We start from the raw sequence: 24115 nt of genomic DNA, 5'->3' as shown, positions 1-24115 counted from the left end.
TCCCTCAGGACAAAAATTCCAATAGAGCCTAATGAAATACCACACATATTTTTTTAAGCCTTTAATAACATCATTTGTCTTTGAAAAGTCAACCTAATTAAATTCACAAGACCTGAGTGAGAGAGCACCAAATAAAGTCATCCTTTTCACCAAAGAACTAACAATATGGTGGGGGGCCATATTGCAAGCAAGGCTCCCACACCATGTAATGAGCAGCCTCCATCTCTGGCTCCATCTCATAACATACTTCCCCAATTCCCTCTAGGAGACAGAGGCTGCATCCTCCGCCCCTCCGCTTTGCCCTGAGTTGACTGCCTCCTCCCTGCCTCTTCAGGGAACATCCTCCCATTCTCTTTCCATATCTGCAATCCTTTCCCCTCCTGTTGACTCCTTTTGTCTACGGCCCTGTTTGCATAAGATCTAGTTTTTAAAACATGTTATAATATCAGCTGTACCCTGCCATCACCTCAAAATACTATCCCTTCCCTCTCTGCTCTGCTGGCATCATTCACTCACCTTCATTTCTTTAAAAAAAATTACTTTTATTGGTTTTCTGCTTATAAAAATCATTCTCCGGCCGGGCGCGGTGGCTCAAGCCTGTAATCCCAGCACTTTGGGAGGCCGAGACGGGCGGATCACCAGGTCAGGAGATCAAGACCATCCTGGCTAACACGGCGAAACCCCGTCTCTACTAAAAATACAAAAAAAAAACTAGCCGGGCGAGGTGGCGTTGAGTGCCTGTAGTCCCAGCTACTCGGGAGGCTGAGGCAGGAGAATGGCGTGAACCCGGGAGGCGGAGCTTGCAGTGAGCCGAGATGGTGCCACTGCACTCCAGCCCAGGCGACAGAGCGAGACTCCGTCTCAAAAAAAAAAAAATCATTCTCATCTCAGGAAATTTGGCTTCTTAATCTAAAGACTTCCTTGAAACTGCCCTTTCAGAGGTCACCAATCGCCACCTAACAACCAATTCAACAGCCTCTTCTTACAATGCCTCTCTCCCCACCTGTGAGCACCACGATGACTGCCTCATCCTGGCTGACTTTCTTCTTCCCGGCTGACTTTCTTCTTCCCCGCTTGTGCTCTTTTGCAGACTTCTCCCTCCCAGTGCCCTAAAGGAAAGCTTCCAAGCCTCAACCCTCCCTCCTCCTCACCACTGGCCCTCACCATCCCCAATCTCATCATTCTACATTCTCACCACTTGTTCCCCGGCTTTGACTCTGACCCCTCTCCTGAGTTTTAGGTGACTTTTCCAAACATTTTCAGGCCCTCTACAAACACAACAGTATTTGCAGTCCCAGTCACTGGACTGTGCACTGGGGACACACAAGTGAAAAGACAAAGCCCTGTTCCCACGGATGTTACTGTCAAGTGGGGAGATAAACGTGCAAACACAATTACATAGTGTATCATAAGCAGTGGAATGGTGGAGTGTAAGCTTCCATGAGAAGGTAGAAAAAGGCTTCCTGGGGCTGCCCAGGGGAATCCTGGAGAGGTTGTGGGGGACTCTAGCACCCAAGGATGACTCTCAAAGGGGAAACAGGAGTTGGCCAGGTGTGAGAGGTTGTGGTTCAGAAAGGAAAAGGTATGGCTTGGGACATGCAGAGGGTAGAAAGAAGAACAAGACAAGCTAGCATTCCAACTGAAGGACTTTATCATTACACGTGAAGGCACAAAGTAAAATCCCTGGATGGGGGAGTAGAGATGTCTGGGGAGCAAAAGTGATTCCGCAGATGAGATGAGACAAACAGGCTTGAGTTCAGGAAGGTTTCCAGATGCTAAGAGCTTAAGTTATATTCTGTTAATAATGGGGAGCCGGTAAAGAATTTTTAACTAGGACAGGCTGACCAAGTTTGTTTTAAAGATAACACCCAGAGGTGAGGCTTAATAATACCACCGCTATGAACCTTGTACACAAGCTAGTCATACATACATCTTATCTCTGGCTAGCTTTCAGCCTCTGGAGGAAAGCACTAATGTCATTCATCTTTGATTGCACTATAACATCCAGCCCAGTGCCTCACTTGCAGTATGTACTTAGACAATTTTTCCGTCCACACAGACTTAAGATGACACATTCCAGTTTGTCAGGACTTAGGCTCAGCCGACAGTAATATCTTTGTGTCAGTTACCTTCACACATATTACCCTCAAACAGTTAAGTGCTGAGAAGCCAATCAGAATTTTAGAGCTTAGCAGGGAACATAGAGATCATAAATTGTTTTTCAGAGAAGGAAGCCAAGTACAAAGATGGGATACGACTCCCAACATCCTGCAGCTTGCCGCTGACAACACTGCAACCAGAATTCTGGTCTCCCATCTCATCTTCTGGAATTGTTAATGACAAGACGTCAGTGATACTGCGGTTTTCCGAAATAAGAGACAATTATATTTCCTTCCCCTGTTCAGTGACTTTTTCAGAATAATATAGCACTCCTCCTGCCCCCCAATTCTATACCAATATTTGTTTCAACTAGAAAATGATTTAAAACTGTATAAATGAATATAAGTAATGAAAAATTTCTTGCTTGAATCTTACGTGGCTGGGCATGATGGCTCACTTCTGTAATCCCAGCACTTTGGGAGGCTGAGGCAGGCAGATCACCTAAGGTCAGGAGTTAGTGACCAGCCTAGCCAACATGGCAAAATCCCATCTCTACTAAAAATACAAAAATTAGCTGGGCATGGTGGTGCACACCTGTAGTCCCAGCTACTTGGGAGGCTGAGGCACAAGAATCACTTGAACCCAGGAGGTGGAGGTTGCAGTGAGCCAAGATTACACCACTGCACTCCAGCCCGGGCAACAGAGCAAGACTCTGTCTAAAAAAAAAAAAAAAAAAAAAAATTAAAATACCTTAGCCAGAGACATCTGACCTTTGCCTTTTGTACATCAATTTTACTAAAGTATTCTTTGGGAAGTAGCAAACTAGGCAAATTGTAAACTCAGCTGCAAGTGCTAAACCACTAGTGTATTTATTAATTTCAAATGTTTATCTTTCCTTCCCTTGTAACCTGTGCCTATTTTTTTAAGTCTATTGAGTTACTAATGACCAATTATAACCCTAAAAATAAGCACCAAACGCCATTAAGATGAAAGAATGGTTATAGATATTAATCAAACATGTCATGTGATGCTCCCTTTATTTCTCTTAGACTTATTTGAATTTTAGTGAAATTGGGGGTGAGTGAGGAGACTTCAGGATCAACCATGAAGTCACCACCTTTAGGCAACAAAGAGCCAATTTGCATTTCTAAATTAACTGGCTAAAGAAACCAAGTCCATCTTTGGCCATGATTTTCCCAGGGTGAGCTTTGTCCCTGTGAACTTCCATAAAGTGGAGGGCAGCTGAAAGGGCATCAAAGGGACAGGTCGCTTCAGTGCTCTTGAGGTCTGAGATCAGAATAGGCCAGCATGTGTGAGCACCAGGAACCCTTAACTTCTCTGGGTCTTGCTTTGCTTATCTACAAAATGGAAAGGGGGACTGACCAGAGGCCTGGGAGGCTCCTTCCAGCTCCAGCATTCCAGGGGTCTTTCAGAGGTTGATGGTGAGTGGGCAAAGGCATCTTGCTCATGTGGATGAAATGAACCTGAGTATTAAGCGTCTGTCACTGTCATCAGAAGTGTTCCTTGTTCTGTTCCTTTATCCTTCCTCCCCACAGTATATTCTCTGGAGCACAACAGGTAGGAGAGAAAGCCCCAACTAAATCATAAGGCCATTTGAGATTTATAAAATTGTATCTGTGTTCCATTCCACTTCAATTAAAATGTACCCCTCCCTCCACAGACACCTGTAACTTCCACATTGAGGGGCAGGTACATTGAGATATGAATACTTTACATGAATATGTTCATTTCATTCCCATGTAAACAGATGTTATGGTCTTTATAGATGAGAAAACAAGATCAAAATGTTCAAGAAACAAATAATATTAAACTCAAATAACCTATGCCTAGTATGTAACAGAGTCAGGACTGGAATTTAGATGTGACTCAAGTACTTCACATGACACCTGGACTTCTCCTGTTAGAAAGCAGGAACATGGCTGGGTGTGGAGGCTCACGCCTGTAATGCCAGCACTTTGGGAGGCTGAGGCAGGAGGACGGCTTGAGCCCAGGAGTGTAAAACCAGACTAGGCAACATGGCAAAACCCCATCTCTACAAAAAATATAAAAACTAGCTGGGCACGGTGGTGTATGTCTGTAGTCCCAGCTACTCAGGGGGCTGAAGTGGGAGGATGGATTGGGTCCGGGAAGTCAAGGCTGCAGTGAGCCATGATCATACCACTGCACTCCAGCCTGGGCAACAGAGCAAGACCCTGTCTCAAAAAAAAAAAAAAAAGAAAAAGAAAAAAAGAAAAAAGAAAGGCAAGCAAGCAGGAATAAGAAGCTTCTGAAGTTTAGGTCACATTTTGACCTAAGTAATGGTTATATAGGTGTTCACTCTATTTCTTAAGCCGTACACGTTTTTATGTACCTCTCTGTGTTGTATGTCATATTTTTTTAAAAGTTACAGAAAAAAAAGATGAAGAATTCAATGTGGTTAGCACCAGGTGGGCAAAGCAGATGTCCATCTTGGGCCTGTCTGAGGTAGTGAGCAGATGCATCATGCCGTCAGGGGGAGCTCTCAATCAACGTCCACAGGCCGTTCCTGCAAAGGCACCTCCTAGACAGTCCTGGGAAAGCGCCACAGGACCTTCAAGTGGAGAACCGATAGCGAAAGACAAGGGGTATCTGCGATATCTCAGGGACGCATGTGCTCTAGGCAGATAAATAAGACAGACAAGCAACCTCATCAAATCCAGAGGAGGCCCACAGTCTCTCCCAAGACAAACATACTTGTCTACGCCAAAAGGGAGCAAGGAGGCTTCATGACAACTAAGGGTGGATGCAGACCCTCAAAGTCTGCTGTCGGTAACTATAGAGAAATCTGGCTGGAACAACTTGGAAATCTAGTTCGTAATTTTAGGAAAGGTAAATCATTCTTTTTTTTTTTTTTTTTGAGACAGAGTCTCACTTTGTCACCAGGCTGGAGTGCAGTGGCACGATCTTGGCCCACTGCAGCCTCTGCCTCCCAGGTTCAAGCGATTTTCCTGCCTCAGCGTCCTGAGTAGGCTGGGACTACAGGCATGTGCCACCACACCTGGCTAATTTTTGTATTTTTAGTAGAGATGGGTTTCACCGTGTTGGCCAGGATGGTCTCGATCTCCTGACCTCGTGATCCTCCTGCCGTGGCCTCCCAAAGTGCTGTGATTACAGGCATGAGCCACTGCGCCCGGCCAGTAAATAATTCTTTAATGTTAAACAGGTCGATGTGTGCACAATTGTTTTTAATCACTTGGTGTAAGTAGTTATTTTTTCACATTGTGTCATAAATTCTCAACTCCTATCCTTTCAGGTATAATAAATATAGCCCTCTGACTTTGAATGACATAGTCCAGATTCAACACTCCTCCTTGTGCTCACACTTTTAATTCTAGAGCCATAGAGCATGCTGACCTGCTAAAATGCATTTCTTCAGGGAAGAGCTGTGACTAGAGAACATTTCTGATGCCAACAACAGCTGCTCTGTGAACTAATTCAGGCAGGAGCATACACAGAGACAGTAACTAAAGTGCCTGTTAAACACACTGTGAGAAATTATGTTTATCTCCCTCCCAAGTTGGGCTTTTGGGGGATGGAGCCTTAAAAGTGACATGTCTTTATTTCAGCTTTTAATATGCTCATAGTTGTCAAATGAGGTCTACAGGTGACAAAAAAAGCAAAATCTGAAGGTCTCATTCAGCTTACTCCTATCTCTTGATTTCTTTTCTACTTAGTTGTAGCCCTTTCCATAAAGCTAAAAACTATGCAGATAAATGTTTAGCCAGCTTTAGGTTACTTATCATCACAGCTATCTCCAATGAAGTTCATGAAGGATTCAAACAATGCTGGATGTAAAAAAGGTAGACTTCTTCTGGAAACTCAGTAAGAAGCTGAGTGAATTCTTCACAGATAATGGGATCCATCTTCAAAAATTTATTTTTTGTTGCTAGCCAGGTGTCTATTGAACCAAATATTAAAATGCCATTTTTAAATCTGGGTAAATGTTGAGTATCTCTTATCCGAAATGCTTAGGACCAGAAATGTTTCAGAGTTTGGATTTTTTCTGATTTTTGAATATTTGCATTATAACTACTGATTGAGAATCCCTAATCCCAAAACCCAAAATGCTCATATGAGTACTTCCTTTGAGCATCATGTCAGTGCTCAAAAAGTTTTGGATTTGGGAGCATTTCAGATTTCTAATTTTCAGATTAGGGATGTTCAACCTGTACATGTTTGTATCTTCATTAGCAGTGAACCATTACCTAAATCTCTAGTGACAAAACAAATCAACAAACAAAACCAAGACATTTAATCTAAGCCTGTGACCATCACATTTTATCAAAGTCTCCAGAGACTCTCCAACTGTAAATATAAAAGGTATCTGCTATATTCAGATCAGAGTAGAGCGAAACTATACATGGACAAGAGCCTGCTTCACATGCCATTTTACACATCTTGAAAGACTATCTCCTCTCTCACGTGAGGATGGGAGCAGGAGGGAGTGGGGGAGTCAGGGGACCTCCCAGGGCTTTTCTTTCTTCTCTGACTGAGCCCTCTCTCCCTGTGTGCACAATGTACCTCAGGCACACCTCCATCACACTACTGTCTGTTTACTACTGTAAGACAGTAAGCTTGCAGCAGCAAACCTCAAGCTCTGCTACAAGCTGCTGCCAAGACAGCAGGCCTGGCTCTTTAAAGTTGAGGACCCGGAAACTTTCATCCGTTCATTTAAACAGTCCTGGCATAGAACCGAACAGATGCTCAATATTGATTAACTTATGTCTATTATCCGCTTTTATGTACTAAGTCAAACTCAGTTTTTCCACCAAACATTTTCCAGTAATTCTGTGGCTTCTTCAGTTAATCTGTTAACTACTAAGGATTTATGCATTATTTTAAAAAGTATATGTTTACATTTCATTATTCATTTATTGATACTCGCCGTGTCATTTCCCTTCACACTTTATGGTTCCCAAGAGTAGACTAGCTCCCCATAAAAACTGACAGACTAATTCATACAATAAGCATTTAATGGCGATGAAAAAGCAATAACCTGTTTAATATTAAAGAATGGCATTCTTTTCTTAAAATTATGGACACAGTAAGAATAGAAGAAGAAACAAAATCGATTACTCATTGTGAATAATTAGCTACCTTTCTATATTTTTAAGTAGAGAATGCTGAGGTTGAATGAACTTAGACTGATAATTTATATAACATCAAATCTTAATAGTGCCACATATTCAGGGACTGATTTTTTAATCTTCACTGAAATGAGGTAATTAATACCTTGTGCTCATGTTGTGTTTATTTCAGGTTGCTAAGATGATACAGGGGAAGAGGTCCATGAAGTTCTGTACATGTGGTTAAAAGTAAATAACTGAGAACAAAAGAACTCAGATAATCTTTCTCATTTCATCCTTCCCAACCACTGTTCATAAGTCTATAATTTATCTAAAATCTCTTACGAAGTTTTAAAATCCAGACTTTAAAGGTTGCGCTCCAGGAATTTTCCAAAGTTATTAATTTTATTAATAGTAAATCCCTTTGATGAACCATTTTAGAGCATTAAAGCAATTATGAAGGCATTTATCTTTTCAAAATCAAATTCAAGTTTAGGCAAAACCAGTGGGGATATATGATATTTCATATAGATGTACTGCATATTCAAAAAGAAAAGCAGAAATGCCTATAAACAGATGTTTAGTTTTTCAAGGGGAGAGAAGTGAAGTCCTGATCTGAGACTTGAAAATACATGAAATAGGGAGTGAAGCACAGTTTCCTGGAGAGTGATCAAAAACAGTTGAGCCTGAATATTCAAACTCACACATACCTTCACGAAAGTGTTTTCTACAAGCCAGACCATGTAGTGCTCTGTTGCTTAGGAGCTGGGCAGAGAAATACTAACCAGGCACTGCCTCAGGGATTTGTCCTGGGAACGGTGCCATTTAACATTCTCATTAGTTATTTGGTGGAGGAAGGTGAGCTATAAGTAGAGAAGTTCCTGGTCACAATTTACTAAAGATAAATCACCAGAAACTAAAGGGATCTAGAAAAAACTCTGGTTAGATTTAGGTACATTAAGGGACCAATATTATGACAGCAACAAAGCTCAAAGCACAACTCCAAGGCCATTTACAAACGAACCAAACAAATGCCATTCTTCTCATTTAAGATTGAAGTCACTAAAGACAGAGGTTACTCAGGCTAAATAAAAAGGAAAACCAACAATGCCCTCATTTCTAAATAGTCCAATAGCAAAGCTATGAGATACAAGATACTGGAAGATACATTAGATAATCTAAGCATTACAAAAGATGAAAGGAACAAAAAATAGAGCCATGATCTGAAATGTCTGCACAGTTCTGTTCAGAACACCAAATCTTTGGTGAACCTATGGATAGCTATTCTTTCTCTCTCCAAGCAGAAATTATCTTTTCTCTTTAATTCCCATACAGTAATTTTTGGTTTGTCTCCTCAGTATTTTCCACATTGTGATTTGCACAAGAGATGTAGGCATAAATTCTTTGAGAGCTAGGACCCTGCCTTTGTACTCTGCAATTCTGCCAGAATAACAGATTCCCAATAAATAAATCATTGTTAAAGGCAGTATAGTGTAGCAGTTAAGAATATGAGCTCCACAGCCTCAGACTGTCCAAGTTTAAATCCTGGTCCTACTGCTAATTAACTTGGAGATCTTGGGCAAGTTTCTAATCGTTGTGCTTCTGTTTTTCCATCTGGGCATAGTAACAGTAAGCAGTAGGATCACTGGGAAAATTAAATGAGGTAATACATTTAGTGGACCTAGAACAGTACCTGGCATTATAGGTAAGTGTTTAATAAATGTTATCAGTCATTGTAGTGGTGGTACATTAAAGAATGAACCACTTCATAAGTGACTGGTAGACAAGATAAAATTATTTATCTAGATTTTTCTTGAATCAATGACAGAATTTCTCCCAAAGTCAAGTCTTCCACAATAGGATAAAATACAGAGCCCCAGTAAAACTAAATTTCAGATAAATAACAAATACTTCTTTGGTATACTAATGTCCCAAATACTGCATGGTAGGAGAAGTCTGGTGGGAGCAGCATCTGGTAGAATAAGAAGTTTGGTTTGTTGTACTAAGAAAGACTCTCTGAATTTTACAAGTCACTCCTTCCTCTTTGAAGAACTACTTTCCTTCTTTGTCACCTTTAGGCTGCCCTCCTTCCCACACATTTACTTTTTAACTTCAACAATAAATTGGGCCAGGTGTAGTGGCTCAAGCCTGTAATCCTAACATGTTGGGAGGCTGAGGTGGATCACACGAGGTCAGGAGTTTGAGACCAGCCTGGGCAATGTGGTGAAACCCCATCTCTACTAAAAATACAAAAATTAGCCAGGTGCGGTGATGCACTCTTGTAATCCCAGCTACTCAGAAGGCTGAGGCAGGAGAATTGCTTGAACCTGGGAGGTGGAGGTTACAGTGAGCCAAGATCACGCCACTGCACTCCAGCCTGGGTGACAGAGTGAGACTCCATCTCAATAAGAAAAACAAACCACAATAAATTCAAGTAAAAATGAGAATTTTAAACTAGATATAGGAAAACATTCTTCCTATATTTTCTACTTGACCAAGTATACCTTGCTCATCTGCTGGCAGAACCTAGGCTCAGAGAGCCCAGTTGGGTGCTACACAGTTCTGATAAATCAAACCATTTAGCACATCTTCAAAGTCTATATACAGGTCCTTCTTCCAGCCGGCTTGAACTAAACAGAACAAACAAATGTGTTCAAAAAAACAAATTGGTTTGAATACTTACAATGGTTTTAAAAAGACAGTGGCAAAACTGCCCATGTCAGCAGTGGTTTATTTGGATCAAATTAACACTGGTGGTTTAAACATGCTAAAATGTTTCTGAGAAGGTGTGGGCTCCTGGAAATCGATTTGCATATCTGCAAATAGGCAAGTTTCTGCAGAGACCAGAACATCTTAGGCATGTGTATTATCCCATTTTCACAGTGCTGAAAAAGATACACCCAAGACTGGATAATTTATAAAGAAAAAGAGGTTTAGTGGACTCACAGTTCCACATGGCTGGGGAGGCCGCACAATCATGGCAGAAGGTGAAAGGCATGTCTTATATGGTGGCAAACAAGAGAATTGACAACCAAGCAAAAGGGGTGTCCCCTTATAAAACCATCAGATTTCATGAGACTTATTCACTACCACGAGAACAGTATGGGGGAAACTGCCCCCATGATTCAATTATCTCCCACTGGGTCTCTCCTACAACACATGAGAATTATGGGAGCTACAATTCAAGATGAGATTTGGGTGGGGACACAGCCAAACCATATCAGCATGTATTAGGTTGTATTTATGACATCATATAAAGACACAGCTTACTATACATTCAATAAAAGTAGATCTGGTTTTATAGATAGATATCGAGTTTATACTCTCAGGACCCAATAACCAAGAAAATAAGCTCACAGATGATGCCATCTTACCCCTCAATACTGATTTGAGATTGAGCTTGGCTTGGCGGTGCAGGTCCTCAACGCAGGGGGGTCTTGTGGTGGGAAGGAACACATTCTCCTGCTGGTGCCATGGGGCACTGTAGTGGACTGTCCATCGGCTCTCCTCATCTAGGTTGGAAACCGCTATAGAAAAAAAGATAGAATACATTCATGTGTCAACTTAGGCTTCATTAGCTACAAATTCATTACATCATGATGTGTTTCCATGCCTAACACATCCACGGGTAAGGGCCGGCAAGGGAGCAATGGAGCAAATTCCAAATTAGATTTAATCTTAGATTCCAGCGGTCTTGCCCACAGTGTTTTATTTATAAAGGAAAAGCTGAAAGTGTCCACCCTCCAAACAATGTCTTCATAGAATCATTTGCTCAGTTAACTGCCTCCCAGCATTTCAGGTCCTCCCTTTACTTCAATGTTTGAAAACAATGGACAGAATTGATAGAGACTTCCAATTCCTACTTAACCCCCTCCCACACACACAACAAATATCAGTTACTCAACTGTATAATGCCATTGCAACAGTAAATGTTAGACTGTCCTGACAGAAATGAATTTCCTACCAGGAGGTTTATAAGAAATATTCCCTCTCTACAGCATTATTTACAGAGCATCACTGTTATAAACTCAATTACATTTTTAAAAAATTAAGCGTAAACATTCAATTTACATGTAAATGACATAGCTAATAGATGTGGAGATCCATTTGTATTACAAAATTCCCTCTGCATTTCCTGCTTTCACGAAATGCTTTTATATTAAAAATTTTTTAAATTACAATGCAATTGACTCTTCCCAACTCAATCCAATTCAACTAAATTTTCCCAGCACAGGAGAAACGAGACATTAGAGGATAAAATAACAGATAAAATCCTGAGACTAAGATAAATCTCTATAATAATTTTTCTTTAAATCCCGGAGGCTTGAGACGTCTCTAGTTCATTTTTCCTGACAACACAAGCTAAGTTGGGGCATCAGTGGAGCCCAAAATGAGGCCGACAGCACCAAAACAAATTCATCAACAATGTTTTAATACTTTCTATATGTCTGCCATGTAACCCAGGCATAAGAGAGACTGGAAAGGTATTGGAGAAAGTCCTTGTGCTGAGGCATTTGCTTGAGGTAGCAAGTGTAACCCTTGTAAAGCCAGCAGATACTTGAATTGTGAGTGAGGAGCAAGTCTTCCTGACTCTGATCTATGCTATAGAGTTCACACTGGGTATCCATGTCCCCAGCATAACATGTACCCCGAAACTAGACCATAAAATGAATTCTCAAATAACGTGAGAACACATGCATAAACTATTAAATCCATTTGAGGATATCTAAAATTAACTAAACACACTCTATAGCACAGTTATTAGGGCTACTTTAAAGATCAAATGAACCAATATACATAAAGTACTTAGCTCATGAAATAACTCAGGTAAAACACGGTTGTGGCAGGAACAGTAAAAATTATTCTAATGAGGCCCCAAACTTCCAACCATCATTGTCTCTTGTAAACCTGGGCCACAGGTTAGCGCTCATCTCACATACCATCTTTTCTACAGCTACTAAATTTTACAATCTTATGAATCTGAACAGGATAACTCATTTTCAAAAGGATCCCACCTTCTCCATAAGTTGCTAAATGAGAAAGTAAACACTGAGAATTAGGTATCAGGTTAAAAACAGAAATGTCCAGTGTGTTTTCTGCTTAGTGTTTGACAAAAGCAGTATGTGCATTCAGCACCTAGTATTTCACATAAACTCTTGTTGAGCAAATGTTTTGCACGGTGCATACAACTATCAATCTTAATACACAAAATCCACAAAGACCTGACTTAACCCTCATTTGTGTTTCAGAATAATCTAGCACTGGGCCAAACTCACCATATGTCCCCCCAAGTGTAGCCAGAGTTCATCAGTGTTTTATGCTCATGTCCATTTATTTTAAAGATTGAGTTACCATACTTCAGAGTAGAAACTATGGAAAATGAAAACTTTTCCTATTTGCCAATTACAAATCAAATCCAAGTAATGGCATTCGTGTCTGCACCATCAGTCGCACCATCAGCCCCACTGCACAGCTACCAACTGGCTCCTATGAGAAAGTCTCTTTCGCTGGTGTTCCTCACTCTCGCCAGGGGCACTTTTAATCTGTCCATCCAAAGCAGCCTTCGGCAAGAAGCTGCGGAAAATCAGCACACCGTGCTGCTCTTCGTAGCTTTCTCCAAAGCCCCTTTTATCAATGCCCCTACCCATGTACATTTATCCAGTTTAAATCACTGGTCCAAAAACTAAACTAAACTAAAATAAAACAACAACTATGTAAAAACAAAGCCAGGTAGTTATAAAAATTATCATTTTCAAGAGAATGAAGAAGCAACTAGATTAAAGAAATGTAAGTCAATGGTAAGCACACAATAAAGCCACACCACAAAAGCTCTGTACCTTACAACAATCACTGATCAGTCTAGACGGTTTGTGCTTGCTCAAGCTCTTAAATACACAACAAAGAGTGCCAGGGAGTTTTAGGGGATTATCTCCACCAGAAACATGTCATACATTACACAGAGGCTCCCTTACCTCAGCTGCATATTTAGCCAAAGAATCAAAAAATCATACACTGGATATTAAGGGAAACATAAATTAAGTACAATAATTTTTCCCCCTCTTCAAAGGACTTCTTTTGAAAAGCACAAAAGAAGTAAATTCACTTAAAACCCCAATCATAAATAAATAAGACATGCTAAGATCACATAATACTGTCCTAGAGTTACAAAAGTCTGAGGTATTTAAACAACCTGGTATAGAGTTTAACTCATGCCTACTATGCTGTTTCACACTCTTAATTTAATCACACAAAGGAACGAAGGACCTAAAACACACACATGGACACACACACACACACACGGGCACACAGGGACATACACACATACGGAAACATACGCACACAACAGGTAGTAGAGAGAAAAGGAACTACTTACTTTTCTTCTTAAAAAGTTTAATTAAAGACTTAATCTTTGCATTAATGAAGACCACCATTTCCAGGGCACCTACATAGAGCTTAGAAATGTAAATCACATTAAAAGCTCAGCCCATGAGGCAGGTGGCAAGCTTCGTCCTGCTCCAGATTCTAACTTTTCTTCCCCCGGTCTCATATCCTTAGACATCTGCCCAGGCTGATGTAACTTTGAGGTTGAGCTTATTGTCAGGCAGTTACAAACCATTAACAGTCCTTGAACCTGAAAAACTCCTACTGAAACCTAATCTTTAAGGCTGAGAGCAGCCAGTGACATCGTGCGCAGAAAGAAAGGGAAAGCCAATCACGGTTCTTATTTGCATGACAGCCACATCAGGCTTTCTGCCTCAGTGCCCATTCATTCAGTTTTCTCTCCAACAGATCAGAAGCTCCCCCTCTCTGAGCCCACAAAAATAGTACAGATTCTCCTCTATGGAAGTCAAGATGAAACAAATGTGTTCCCCATTTCACTAAGCCACTATGAACATCCAGATCTTTTACAGGAGCTGCCAAGTCTGAGAGCAATTCCAGTTAATTCAGGGTATATGAGATTTGAACTGATTTAGGGGGTAAAAAAGCCAAACTATTGTTTCACAACCACGCCCCAGGCTCTGCCTCCCATACCAAAGGAACTTGTACAAGTAGTAAAACTTTAGAATGGAATCTCCAAGGAGCTGCAAATGATGACTTGGTTGCATTTTTGTGCAAATTAGGATGCCCTGTCTTCTCACCCTTCTTTGCCAGTGATTGAGAATCAGCATTGTGTGTTCCAAAGCGTGATGTTATTTGCATCTAGCTGCCACAACAATCAAGGAAAAAAAAAGAAACCACCAAAAAAACACAACTTTCCCACTACAAACGAGAAATTAGATAAAGTACCCTGATCACTTTAATCTTTATTTTAAATGTAATTGTCACCTAAGCTCCTGGTTTTCAGAATTCCATAATCGCCCTTCCCTCACAGTCGTCTCAAACAAACATTATCTGAGTTACTCTTTAACTTGAATATACCATCCAGAGTGCTGGTTCTTTTGCCCATTTGCAATTAACCACAGAGGACTAGGGAAGCACAAGCAGAGATGGAGAAATCAGAAACAGAGTATAAGAAGGCACTGGAAAAACATATTCCAGGGGTAAAGGGATAGGAGAAAAGAAGAATATAGATCAGGAAATACTATGAAAAGGGAAAAAGGAAAAGAAGCTTCCTCACATCTCAGCCCCATTCCACTTCATGGCCAAACACTTTTGAAACAATTTTGACAACCTCTTATTTCATAGCTTTGGGCCAGACTTATAACTCAATGGAAAAATGTAATAAACCACTAATTCAAAACATTTAGTTTATAACAAAGGCTCTTAGTCAAAGAATAAAATTTATGTAAGGGGCTCTGTCTAGGGAAAGCTTTGAAATGATTCCTTCTCGAGTCTTTCTATGCGCTTTATTTTTTCAACAACAAAACAAAAAACAAATAGAAACATTACCATCTTATCACACATATTATCAGATTTCCAACTTGTGTTCTTTCATTCTATATATAGCTTTATTTTAAAGTAATTAAATTGCCAGATGGCAAATGAGAAACGACTGAGCCTGTAAGTCAGATTATGTGGCTGCCTTAAATTAGCGGGCAAAGTTCCCCTTTGGAAAACAAATTTATCTGCAGAGTGACCTCGCTCTGCTCATTGCATTAGACACAAGGAGAGCTGTGGGCAAAAACACTCATATGCACAATCCACAAGTGTTTGAGGTTAAGTGTCACCATGCAAATGTCCAGTGAAAAGAGAAATTGTTCTCTTGAGAAACGCTGATTATGCTCAATCCTCCATAGCATGTAGCTTTCCATGTGTTCAACAATGGCATCTGAATATAGATTCATTCCTCAGAAAGATAAATACTGGGCACTGATGCTAACTACTACTCTTTCATTTAGTTGGGATACGTCATTGGACAAAACAGGTGAGATCCCTGCCCTCATGGAGCTTAAATTATTAGACACTAAACTACAATTTTATGGTATATTAGGAGATGAGCGCAATAGACAAAATAAAAAAGTTGAGCAACATAAAAGGGGGGGTTTGAGGGTGGCCAGGCTGCAGTATCGTAGGAGTCAGGGTGGTCCTCATGAAAAGGTGAGATTTGAGCAAAACCTTGAAGGAGGCAATGGCAAGAAAACAAAACTCTGTATAATGAATCTCACTGGCTCTCATTTTAAAGACAGACAGAGACTCCTCAGGCTGTGAGACACATTTCCATCTCCCTGGACCAGAGAAGTGCTCTTTCCTCTCAGAAAATGAACTGTAGGAAGAATCTTGCATGGAGTAATTTCCTTTCTTACTCAATATTAAATGTGATATAAAGTGGCCGCAGTTGTTCCTCTGTATCCATTCCAGGATGCCCCTTGGATACAAAAATCCTTGGATGCTCCAGTCCCTGATATAATAGTATTTGCATACAACCTATGCACATCTTCCTATATACTTTAAATCATCTCTACGTTACTTATAGTACCTAATACAATGTAAATGCTATGCAAGTAGTTGTTATACTGTATTGGTTTAAAAACATGTTTTTTTTTATTGCTGCATTACTTTTATTGTGGTTTTTTCCTCCAAATATTTTTGCTCCATGGTTGCTTGAATCCGTGGAAGTAGAACTCATGGATATGGAGAGCCAACTGTACTTGGTTACACACAAGGAAGTGGTAAACCTAGGGGGAGAATGCAGGCTTCCATCCCGGCATCCTAGGATGTCTCATCCTCTGTGCATTATTCCACACTGCCATGTAACACCATAAAATCCAGATTTTCAGGAAATAAACCAAATAAACTATCACATTTCTTGTGTTCTATATTAAGTTGTATTTTCAAAGTGCTTATTAATTAGAAAGTTTCCCCAATCAATTGCCAGCTCTTACTTTACATCCTTCATATGAGCATGAGCACAGGGAAACGTTTTCATCATATAATTTGCATGCCTCGATGCTGTGGTTGATGGAAGAGCTGTATTCTTCTGGAAGTGTATTTTTTAATTGTACAATTTATATGTGCAACAGAAAAGATATAAATCCATGGTACTTCCGATGCCAACTTCAGCCATATATGACAGTGGCAAAAAAAAAAAAAAAAAAAAAAAAAAAAAAAAGGTTTTTGTAAAGATAGGGTACTATGTTGCCCAGGCTGTAGTCAAACTCCTGGCCTCAAGCAATCCTCCCACCTCAGCCTCCCAAAGTGTTTGGATTACAGGCAAGGCCCATTGCACAGGGCAAAAAAAGAAAAAGAAATGTTCTAATGAACTAGACGTGAAAAAATTGACACCAATGCATAATAGCGAAAAGCAGCCCCCTCTGGAACCATCCTACCCAGGTTACCAGCCACTTACTAGAAGAGTCACCTCTCCATCCCTCGGTTTGCTCATCTGTAAAATGGGATAACAACAGTGTTTATATCACCAGGTCATGATGAGAACTAAGAGTTATTATTGATAAACTCCTTAGAACAGTACCTGGTATGTAAACATATGTAAGTGTATGTTAAATCAATGAATAAAATCTCAAGAGATAGCTTAGCAGCCTTCTGCTTAATAAAGGGCCATGCTTTCATGGAAGGAAATCAGTGTGGCAGACCCCACAGCTGTCTTTCTACTTGTCTCTGACTTAAACTGCCAACTCCTCGAGTAATTGCTATATACCCCCTGCTTCCAATTTATGTCCACATATTAACTTTTCTATTGTCTAAGATTTTATTTCAGTTTTTAAAAAATTCTCAGTGGTCATCGGTGAATTTCTGATTCCTACTAATGGTGTTTTTCTTTCTCCTCACCTTCCTAATGATCTTCTTAATCATACACCTCCAACCACCCAGCTCTTGATCCTCTTCACTGACACTGCAACACACTAGTTCCTCTCCCACATGTGATGGCTCCTTCTCTGAATTCCAACGAACTCTAACCAAGCTTCAAAGATCTAGTCCATAAGCCTTTGTCCTATACTTATTTCCCCTTGAAACTTGAATGATTTTGTTAGTATAGAGCAGAGGTCAGCAAATTATGATCCTTTGGCCAAATCCAGCCATTAAATGATTTTTTTTAAAGTAAGAGAAGAATTTTTCATAACGTGAAAAGTACATGAAATTCAAATTTCAATGTCCAATAATAAAGCAATGGAATGCCACCACACCTATTTGTTCAAAGATTTGTTTAAACATTGCCTAAGGCTGCTCTGGGGTTGTAACAGCAGGGCTGAGCAGCTACAACTAAGACTGTACGGCTCTCAAAACGGAAAATATTTACTATCTGAACCTTTAAGAGAAAAAGACGGCTGGCCTATGGCTTAAGCTACCGCCTTTAAACATCCTGCTCAACCTTCATTTCTATTTTCTTTCATTTGTCTGCCCTCAGTCCCGTTTGCTAACCTTTACTCAGATTTCACAGTATCGCAAGTTCAACATATCTAATTTGAGACAATCTGCTTTTCCCCCTAAACTGTTTCTCAGGAACTACTTTTACTTCTATTAGGACTATCTTTTTTTTTTTCTTCCCATGAACCAGACAGGTAAATTTAATCCCCAGTTAAAAAAGAAAAAAACCGAGGCTAGATGTAATGATGGCTCACACCTGTAATCCCAGAGCTTTGGGAGGCTGAGGAAGGAGGACTGCTTGAGGCCAGGTGTTCAGTACCAACCTAGGCAACACAGAGAGACCCTATCCCCAGAAAAATATAAAAATATTAGCCCGGTATGGTGTCATGCCTGTAGTCCTAGCTACTCAGGAAGCTGAGGCAGGAAGACTGTTTAAGCCCAGAAGTTTGAGGTTGCAGTGAGCTATGATCACACCACTGCACTGCAGCCTGGGTGACAGAATGAGACCTTGTCTCTTAAAAGAAAAAGAGAGAGAGAGAGAAAGAGAGAACATATTTGCTGCCTTGTGTTAGGTGTCCAGGTTAAAAATTAATCAAACATGATCACTGACCTTTGGAAGTTCACAGTCTAGAGGAAAAGACACACCCACACAGATAAAAATGATGACATAAAGATTAAGTCCAGTGAGAGAGAGGTGACTGTGAAGTTCCTAGGTAAAGTGATAACACACACCCACCTCATTCAAAGGATCACCCGCCATTAGAGTACAGAGGAGAGACTCTTGGGTAAAGCCCAGTCCTGGGACATGGGGAGATACGCTGACACTTTGGTGAAAGGTCACAGGACAGTCCTGTGGGGAAAGATGGTGGGGAAGATGGAGAGAGGCAGGGCAGGCCCGCAGGGTCTTGCTTGCCACCGTGGGTGAGTGGCAGGTGGTGGGCAAGGGTGTCCCTGATGGAGGATCAGAGGGGAACCTGTAGGGCCAATGGTGCACTTTAACTAGAACCCTGGTGTCAAATGGCAAGTAGGTTTGAATAGGCTTGACCAGAGGCGGAGAGAGAAAATGGTGCCACAATCCACACAAAAGGTGAAGAGGTCAGAATTCACTCTCAGCTCAGAATAACTTTCTTTCTCTAGAAAAACTTGGTTTTATCAGTCTGTGTTTCACCGTCTGTAAAATGCTTCAGGAACCAAATAAACCTAAAGTATAAAGTTCAAAAAATTAAACCTTGTCCATTTAAATAAATGACTCTGTTACCACCCATGCTTTTATCTTTAGTACGATCTTAAAGTACACCCTCATTATTTTTGTGAAGGCCAAAGATCATATGTCTAAACCTAAAAGCCTCTTAAGAGCAGAGCTGTCTACAGCTTCTAGAACTCACAGACACAGCCTTGCCCATCCCCACCCCCACCCCTATTTACACAAACCCACAGGCCCTCCTTAGTGTATCAAATGCAGTCAGCGCACTGAAAGTCTTTATTTGGAATCCAGAAACTTTTTCACAAACACTGTTAAACAATATTGACTCAAAAGGGTCATTTTCAAATATTGTACACAACAATTTATGCAGAAATGAGCCATGTTTATATCATATTACGCACTTTGAATTAGATAAAATTTGAATCTTTGAGCAATTGAAAATGAAATAGGGGCTGGGCATGGTGGCTCATACATGTAATCCCAGCACTTTGGGAGGCCAAGGCAGGTGGATCACGAGGTCAAGAGATCAAGACCATCCTGGCTAACAGGGTGAAACCTTGTCTCTACTAAAAATACAAAAAATTAGCCGGGTGCGGTGGCGCTACTCAGACGCTGAGGCAGGAGAATCACCTGAACCCGGGAGGTGGAGGTTGCCGTGAGCTGAGATCGCGCCACTGCACCAGCCTGGGTGACAGAGCTAGACTCCATCTCAAAAAAAAAAAAAAAAAAAAAGAAAATGAAATATACAATCAATAAAGATCGTTATTTTCTTCCAAGCTGAAGAGAAGAAAGGGGAAATAAAAATCAGACATAATAGAGTTCTGCTCAGGGCTGTGTATTAAAGGATCGTTTGAAATGCTTCTCAAAGGAATTTAGTTCTTCAAATAGAAAATTTTTCAAAGCAAACTTATCTATAAACGGTGCCTTTACTGATTGTTAATTCATTTTAGGATATTTTTAAAAATCAAGCTTAACATCTAGCATAGAAGACTGTATATGACCAAGGTAATTTAGATGTACTCATCTTTATGCAAGGTTAAAATACTTCAAAAACAATTTTTAAATCTATAGACACACCCATTCATTCTTATGCTTTTCAGACTCATTGAAACATTGGAAAACATCACAGCAGAAAGCACAACCCAAGCCTTCTGGGCCAATAAAATAAAATGTACAGAGTAGTAAGGGATTTTATACATTTCTAAAAATTAACATCATCATCTACTTAATACACATTCATAATGTTTTACCAATAGATAAAGATAACTTAGGCCTATCCTGTTTATTAAGGAACAAAGTCTTCCTATAACGTTAACTCTTGAAGGTAAGAATTATGTTTCATGTTTTTATGAATACTTTCACTTGAGAGCAATTATGTAAAGTCTGTAATTCTTGTCTAGCAAAATAACAATTTTGAATTCAAACAATTATTATTGAATCAGTGAAGCTGCAAAGCAAACTAATAACATAGGCAGGTAAATTAATACAGTCAATGTGTAAATAAAACAGCAACTTTTAAACATAGGGCCGCCAAATAAAATATATGATGTCCAAATAAAGTTGAATTTCAGATAGATAAAAAATAATTTTTAAATATACAATGTCCCAAATATTGAATGGGATATACTTATGCTAAAATATAATTCATTGTTTCTCTGACATTTAACCAAGTGGGCATCTTGTATTTGGTTAATCTGGAAATCCTAAAGTACAATTTAAAAAACTTATCTAAGGTCATAGAATAGTAAGAGTTTGATAGGAGTAGCTGGAAGAAAAATCACTGGTTAGTAATAAAGATTTATTCTTCAAAAGTTGACATTATTAAAGGAATTTTCAAAAATCTATAGTAAAATAAAGTAAAAGTTAATACAATTAAAATTTATAATATTAAAAATAACTTTAAGTATTTGATATGGCAGATTAAAAAAACTACTTAAGATTAATCGAGCCAAATTGAGTGGACTCATAAAGTTCCTGCTGCTGGGCATTTATTTTGACTAGAAACAAACCAAAAGACAAATTGGTCACTTGTGCCTTAAGAATCAATCTCTAATTTTTTTGCATCAGGCATTTTTCTTACAGATTATTACTGTTCATTTCCTAGCAGTCTAAATCTTAGGTATTTGAACCTTCTATCTTTCTTTGTCAGTTTTAACTCCCTGCTGAAGAGCTGCCATGTAAGAGGAATATTAGAGCAGCCACACAGCAGAAGGACCAGCCAGGCACCTAATCTAGCAAACACGAATGGTGGACAACTGATGTTTTATGTCCACTGATGTGATGAAATAGCAAGTATAAACATCACCTATGGTAAATCAAAGTTTTTTCTGACAAGTTAAATTCTATCATGTTACAGAAATAAAAGAGCTAGAAGAAAAAGAAAAAGCAATCAGTCTTAAACTGGGACATTATGCTGATCTGGCCTCTCCAATAACGTATCAAATAATTGACACTACTACTGCTAATAATAATAGAAATGTGCCAGATTATAAGAGATTTAAAGAACATCACAACATGATCCTGGATGTGATGCTAGTTTTGGATAAACTAGCTATAAAGCCTTTTACAGATAAGTGGAAAAACCGGAATAGACTCTGGGTGTGATCTTACTCTTATGCTCTCAATTTTTACAGTTACATAATGAGGTAAACAGACACACACACACATTTAAAAGGTAATGCAGAGATACTGTCCACAGAATGAAAACATGAATCTGATAACAGATACTCATGAAGAGTTATTTTAAGTGTCCCACGAATGTTATTTCACAAAAGCATGTTAAAAATCACCAATATTCTAGAATCTCATGGGTATAATGATCTTTTCTTTCTTCTATTTCTGAATTAATCTTTAATGATGAAACATATGACATACTGAAAAAAAGACAAATGGAAATCTCTCTCTTCATCAATTATGGGGTCGGGGGAGTGGTTGGGGACAGAAAGGGGAACCTTAGGAGATGATAATGTATCAATTCTTTAGAAGAAACTTGATCTGGCATCCACTTTGCCAGTTAATTTTGATGCTAGGAAACACCCTTTACTCTGCATGTGCTGAAGCTAAAGGCTTCTGCTGTGGATCCTAGTTAATAATTTAATCCAATATCATTGCTGCCATCAGCTCGGTCAATTTCAAAACGTCTGCTATCACTGTGACTAGTTTAGTCAAGCCACAGTATTCATGTGACAAATGTTGAACAAATGAAAGGCAAGGCAGACAGAAAACATGCTACGAAAAAAAAGAAACCCAAATCAAAAGTCCAAAACACAAAGGGAGCCCTGCTGACACAGCATTCAAAGTTCAGCCATGCCTGCAGGAATGGAAGGCTGCAAAGTCTCTCTAGCGCGTGGCTGGGATCATCCAGAGACTGTCCTGAGATGCTAGAAATGAGGTCGGGCTAGTATGGGACAGCTTTGTGAAAGGGATGGGTGCTGATGTTGGAATTATTGGTGAGTATGGAAATAGCACAGGCAAATCAAAAAAGGGAGATTTCATAGGCCCCTAGAAAGTTAAAGCAGAAGAAAGTCATAAGGAACATTTAAACCAATTTTACAAATAAGTGACCTGCAGTGATCACAGGGCCACCCAGCATCTGTATTGATACCCCATCTTGTGGCCCAGTTTTCAATTCAACGTGCTACTTGCTGCCTTCGGTAAGGGCCAGGGAGGTGAGGGATCCCACTATCCACACTCCTTCTACCCCTATGCCTTTGCACATGCTATTAATCTGCCTGGGATGCTTGATCCTCCACTTATCCACTTGGCATACCTCTATTCATTTTTCAAGTTATAATTCAAATGTTAACCTTTCTTAGGAAGCATTCCTTGACAGACTGTAATTCTTTATTTCAAAAATATGTCACTTTATTTCAAGGATAACATCCCCCAAAGTGAGCTATGTCTTTCTTGCAGAAAGAGAATAATTTCATTAACTGTAACCTCTTGTACTTGAACCAATTATTCTTTGTGACATGTTGTACAGCCCTAATCCATCTACCCAAGTAGTACAGATTCATCTAATTCATTCTCAAAGGCTATATTAGGTATATAAAGGCTCATTTCAGGAGAGAAATAATGTATATAAGCAGAGCTACATATTGATGAACTCAACTGTAAAGTTAACTCACTTGGTCTTTCCCAATTCAGTCATTCAAAACACATTTTCTGAATGCCTATAAAGGGTCTAGAACATCTTAGAGAAGAGAACACTTTTCAATCACTTAGAAATTAAAATTTATTTCCTGTGCTATTTATACTTAACATAATCATACATTTAAAATAACAGTAATTCAAACAATGAATCAAAATTCGAAAAAGAAATTGATGCAACCTTTCTTCTAAAATCTTCAGGGAAGAAAATCTCATTGTGGAATGAAAAGCCAAGGTATAATATGATGATCCTAGAGATCTAATTTAAAAGAACTGTGATTAGCTAAGTGCTTTATACTCTGAGCTCCCCTGTATTTTTAAAATTGGATAATATCAAGAACTTGCTTGATTGATGGTGTTGTAAAACCTACAAAGAATCTATGCTTAAAAGGAATTTTTTATGTAGAAAAAAAATGAGAGCAAAGGAAGACTTCCTAACAAAGACTACCAGGAGAAACTGACAAAATAAAGTAGAAGGTTGCCACCTACAGGGGACACCATGACACTCAACGACACACTGGTGCATGAAAATGATTCCCCCAGCTGTCATTTACAGAAGATAACATGCTCTCATTCATGGTCACGTCTCAAACGAATATCCTTGTCTTCCTCCCCTAGAGAAAGACATATTCTATGATCCCTGCGCCCTTTTGAGCCTCAATTCGGACAACATTGACATCACACCTTCAAAAAGATTTGTGAATATTCATAAACAACCTAGTGTCTGCAACCCAGCTCACATTAAGGAAGTACCCCTGAGTTATACAAAACATTTCTAAATCAACAAGGGGGA

The 24115-nt window shown here is 39.6% G+C and overlaps 2 protein-coding genes across 6 annotated transcripts in view; one reads left to right on the top strand and one right to left on the bottom strand.

Moving 5' to 3' along the window:
• NHSL1 (NHS like 1) overlaps window positions 1-24115 on the bottom strand; it is a 217766-nt gene that overhangs the window by 62570 nt on the left and 131081 nt on the right. For 4 of the 5 annotated variants that reach the window (XM_050787335.1, XM_050787331.1, XM_050787332.1 and 1 more), the window contains exon 2: window positions 10580-10732. Coding sequence is in view for 4 of the 5 variants with exons in the window: in XM_050787331.1 (XP_050643288.1) it covers window positions 10580-10732 (153 nt within the window). In the remaining variant the exon portion in view is untranslated. Of the gene's footprint in view, window positions 1-10579; window positions 10733-13578; window positions 19339-24115 lie in introns of those variants that run through there. The other variant, XM_050787333.1, reaches the window with a different exon arrangement.
• The window catches only part of ABRACL (ABRA C-terminal like), a 564811-nt gene continuing 542194 nt past the window's right edge, over window positions 1499-24115 (top strand). The window contains exon 1 of the mRNA XM_050787438.1: window positions 1499-1502. The gene's annotated coding sequence lies outside the window, so the exon portion shown is untranslated. The remainder of the gene's footprint in view (window positions 1503-24115) is intronic.

This window comes from Macaca thibetana, chromosome 4 (genome assembly GCF_024542745.1).
Source record: "Macaca thibetana thibetana isolate TM-01 chromosome 4, ASM2454274v1, whole genome shotgun sequence".
In the NCBI taxonomy this organism is placed as follows: domain Eukaryota; kingdom Metazoa; phylum Chordata; class Mammalia; order Primates; family Cercopithecidae; genus Macaca; species Macaca thibetana.
The sequence above is the reverse complement of the archived record's forward strand: the minus strand, read 5'-3'. Positions and strand labels throughout refer to the sequence as shown.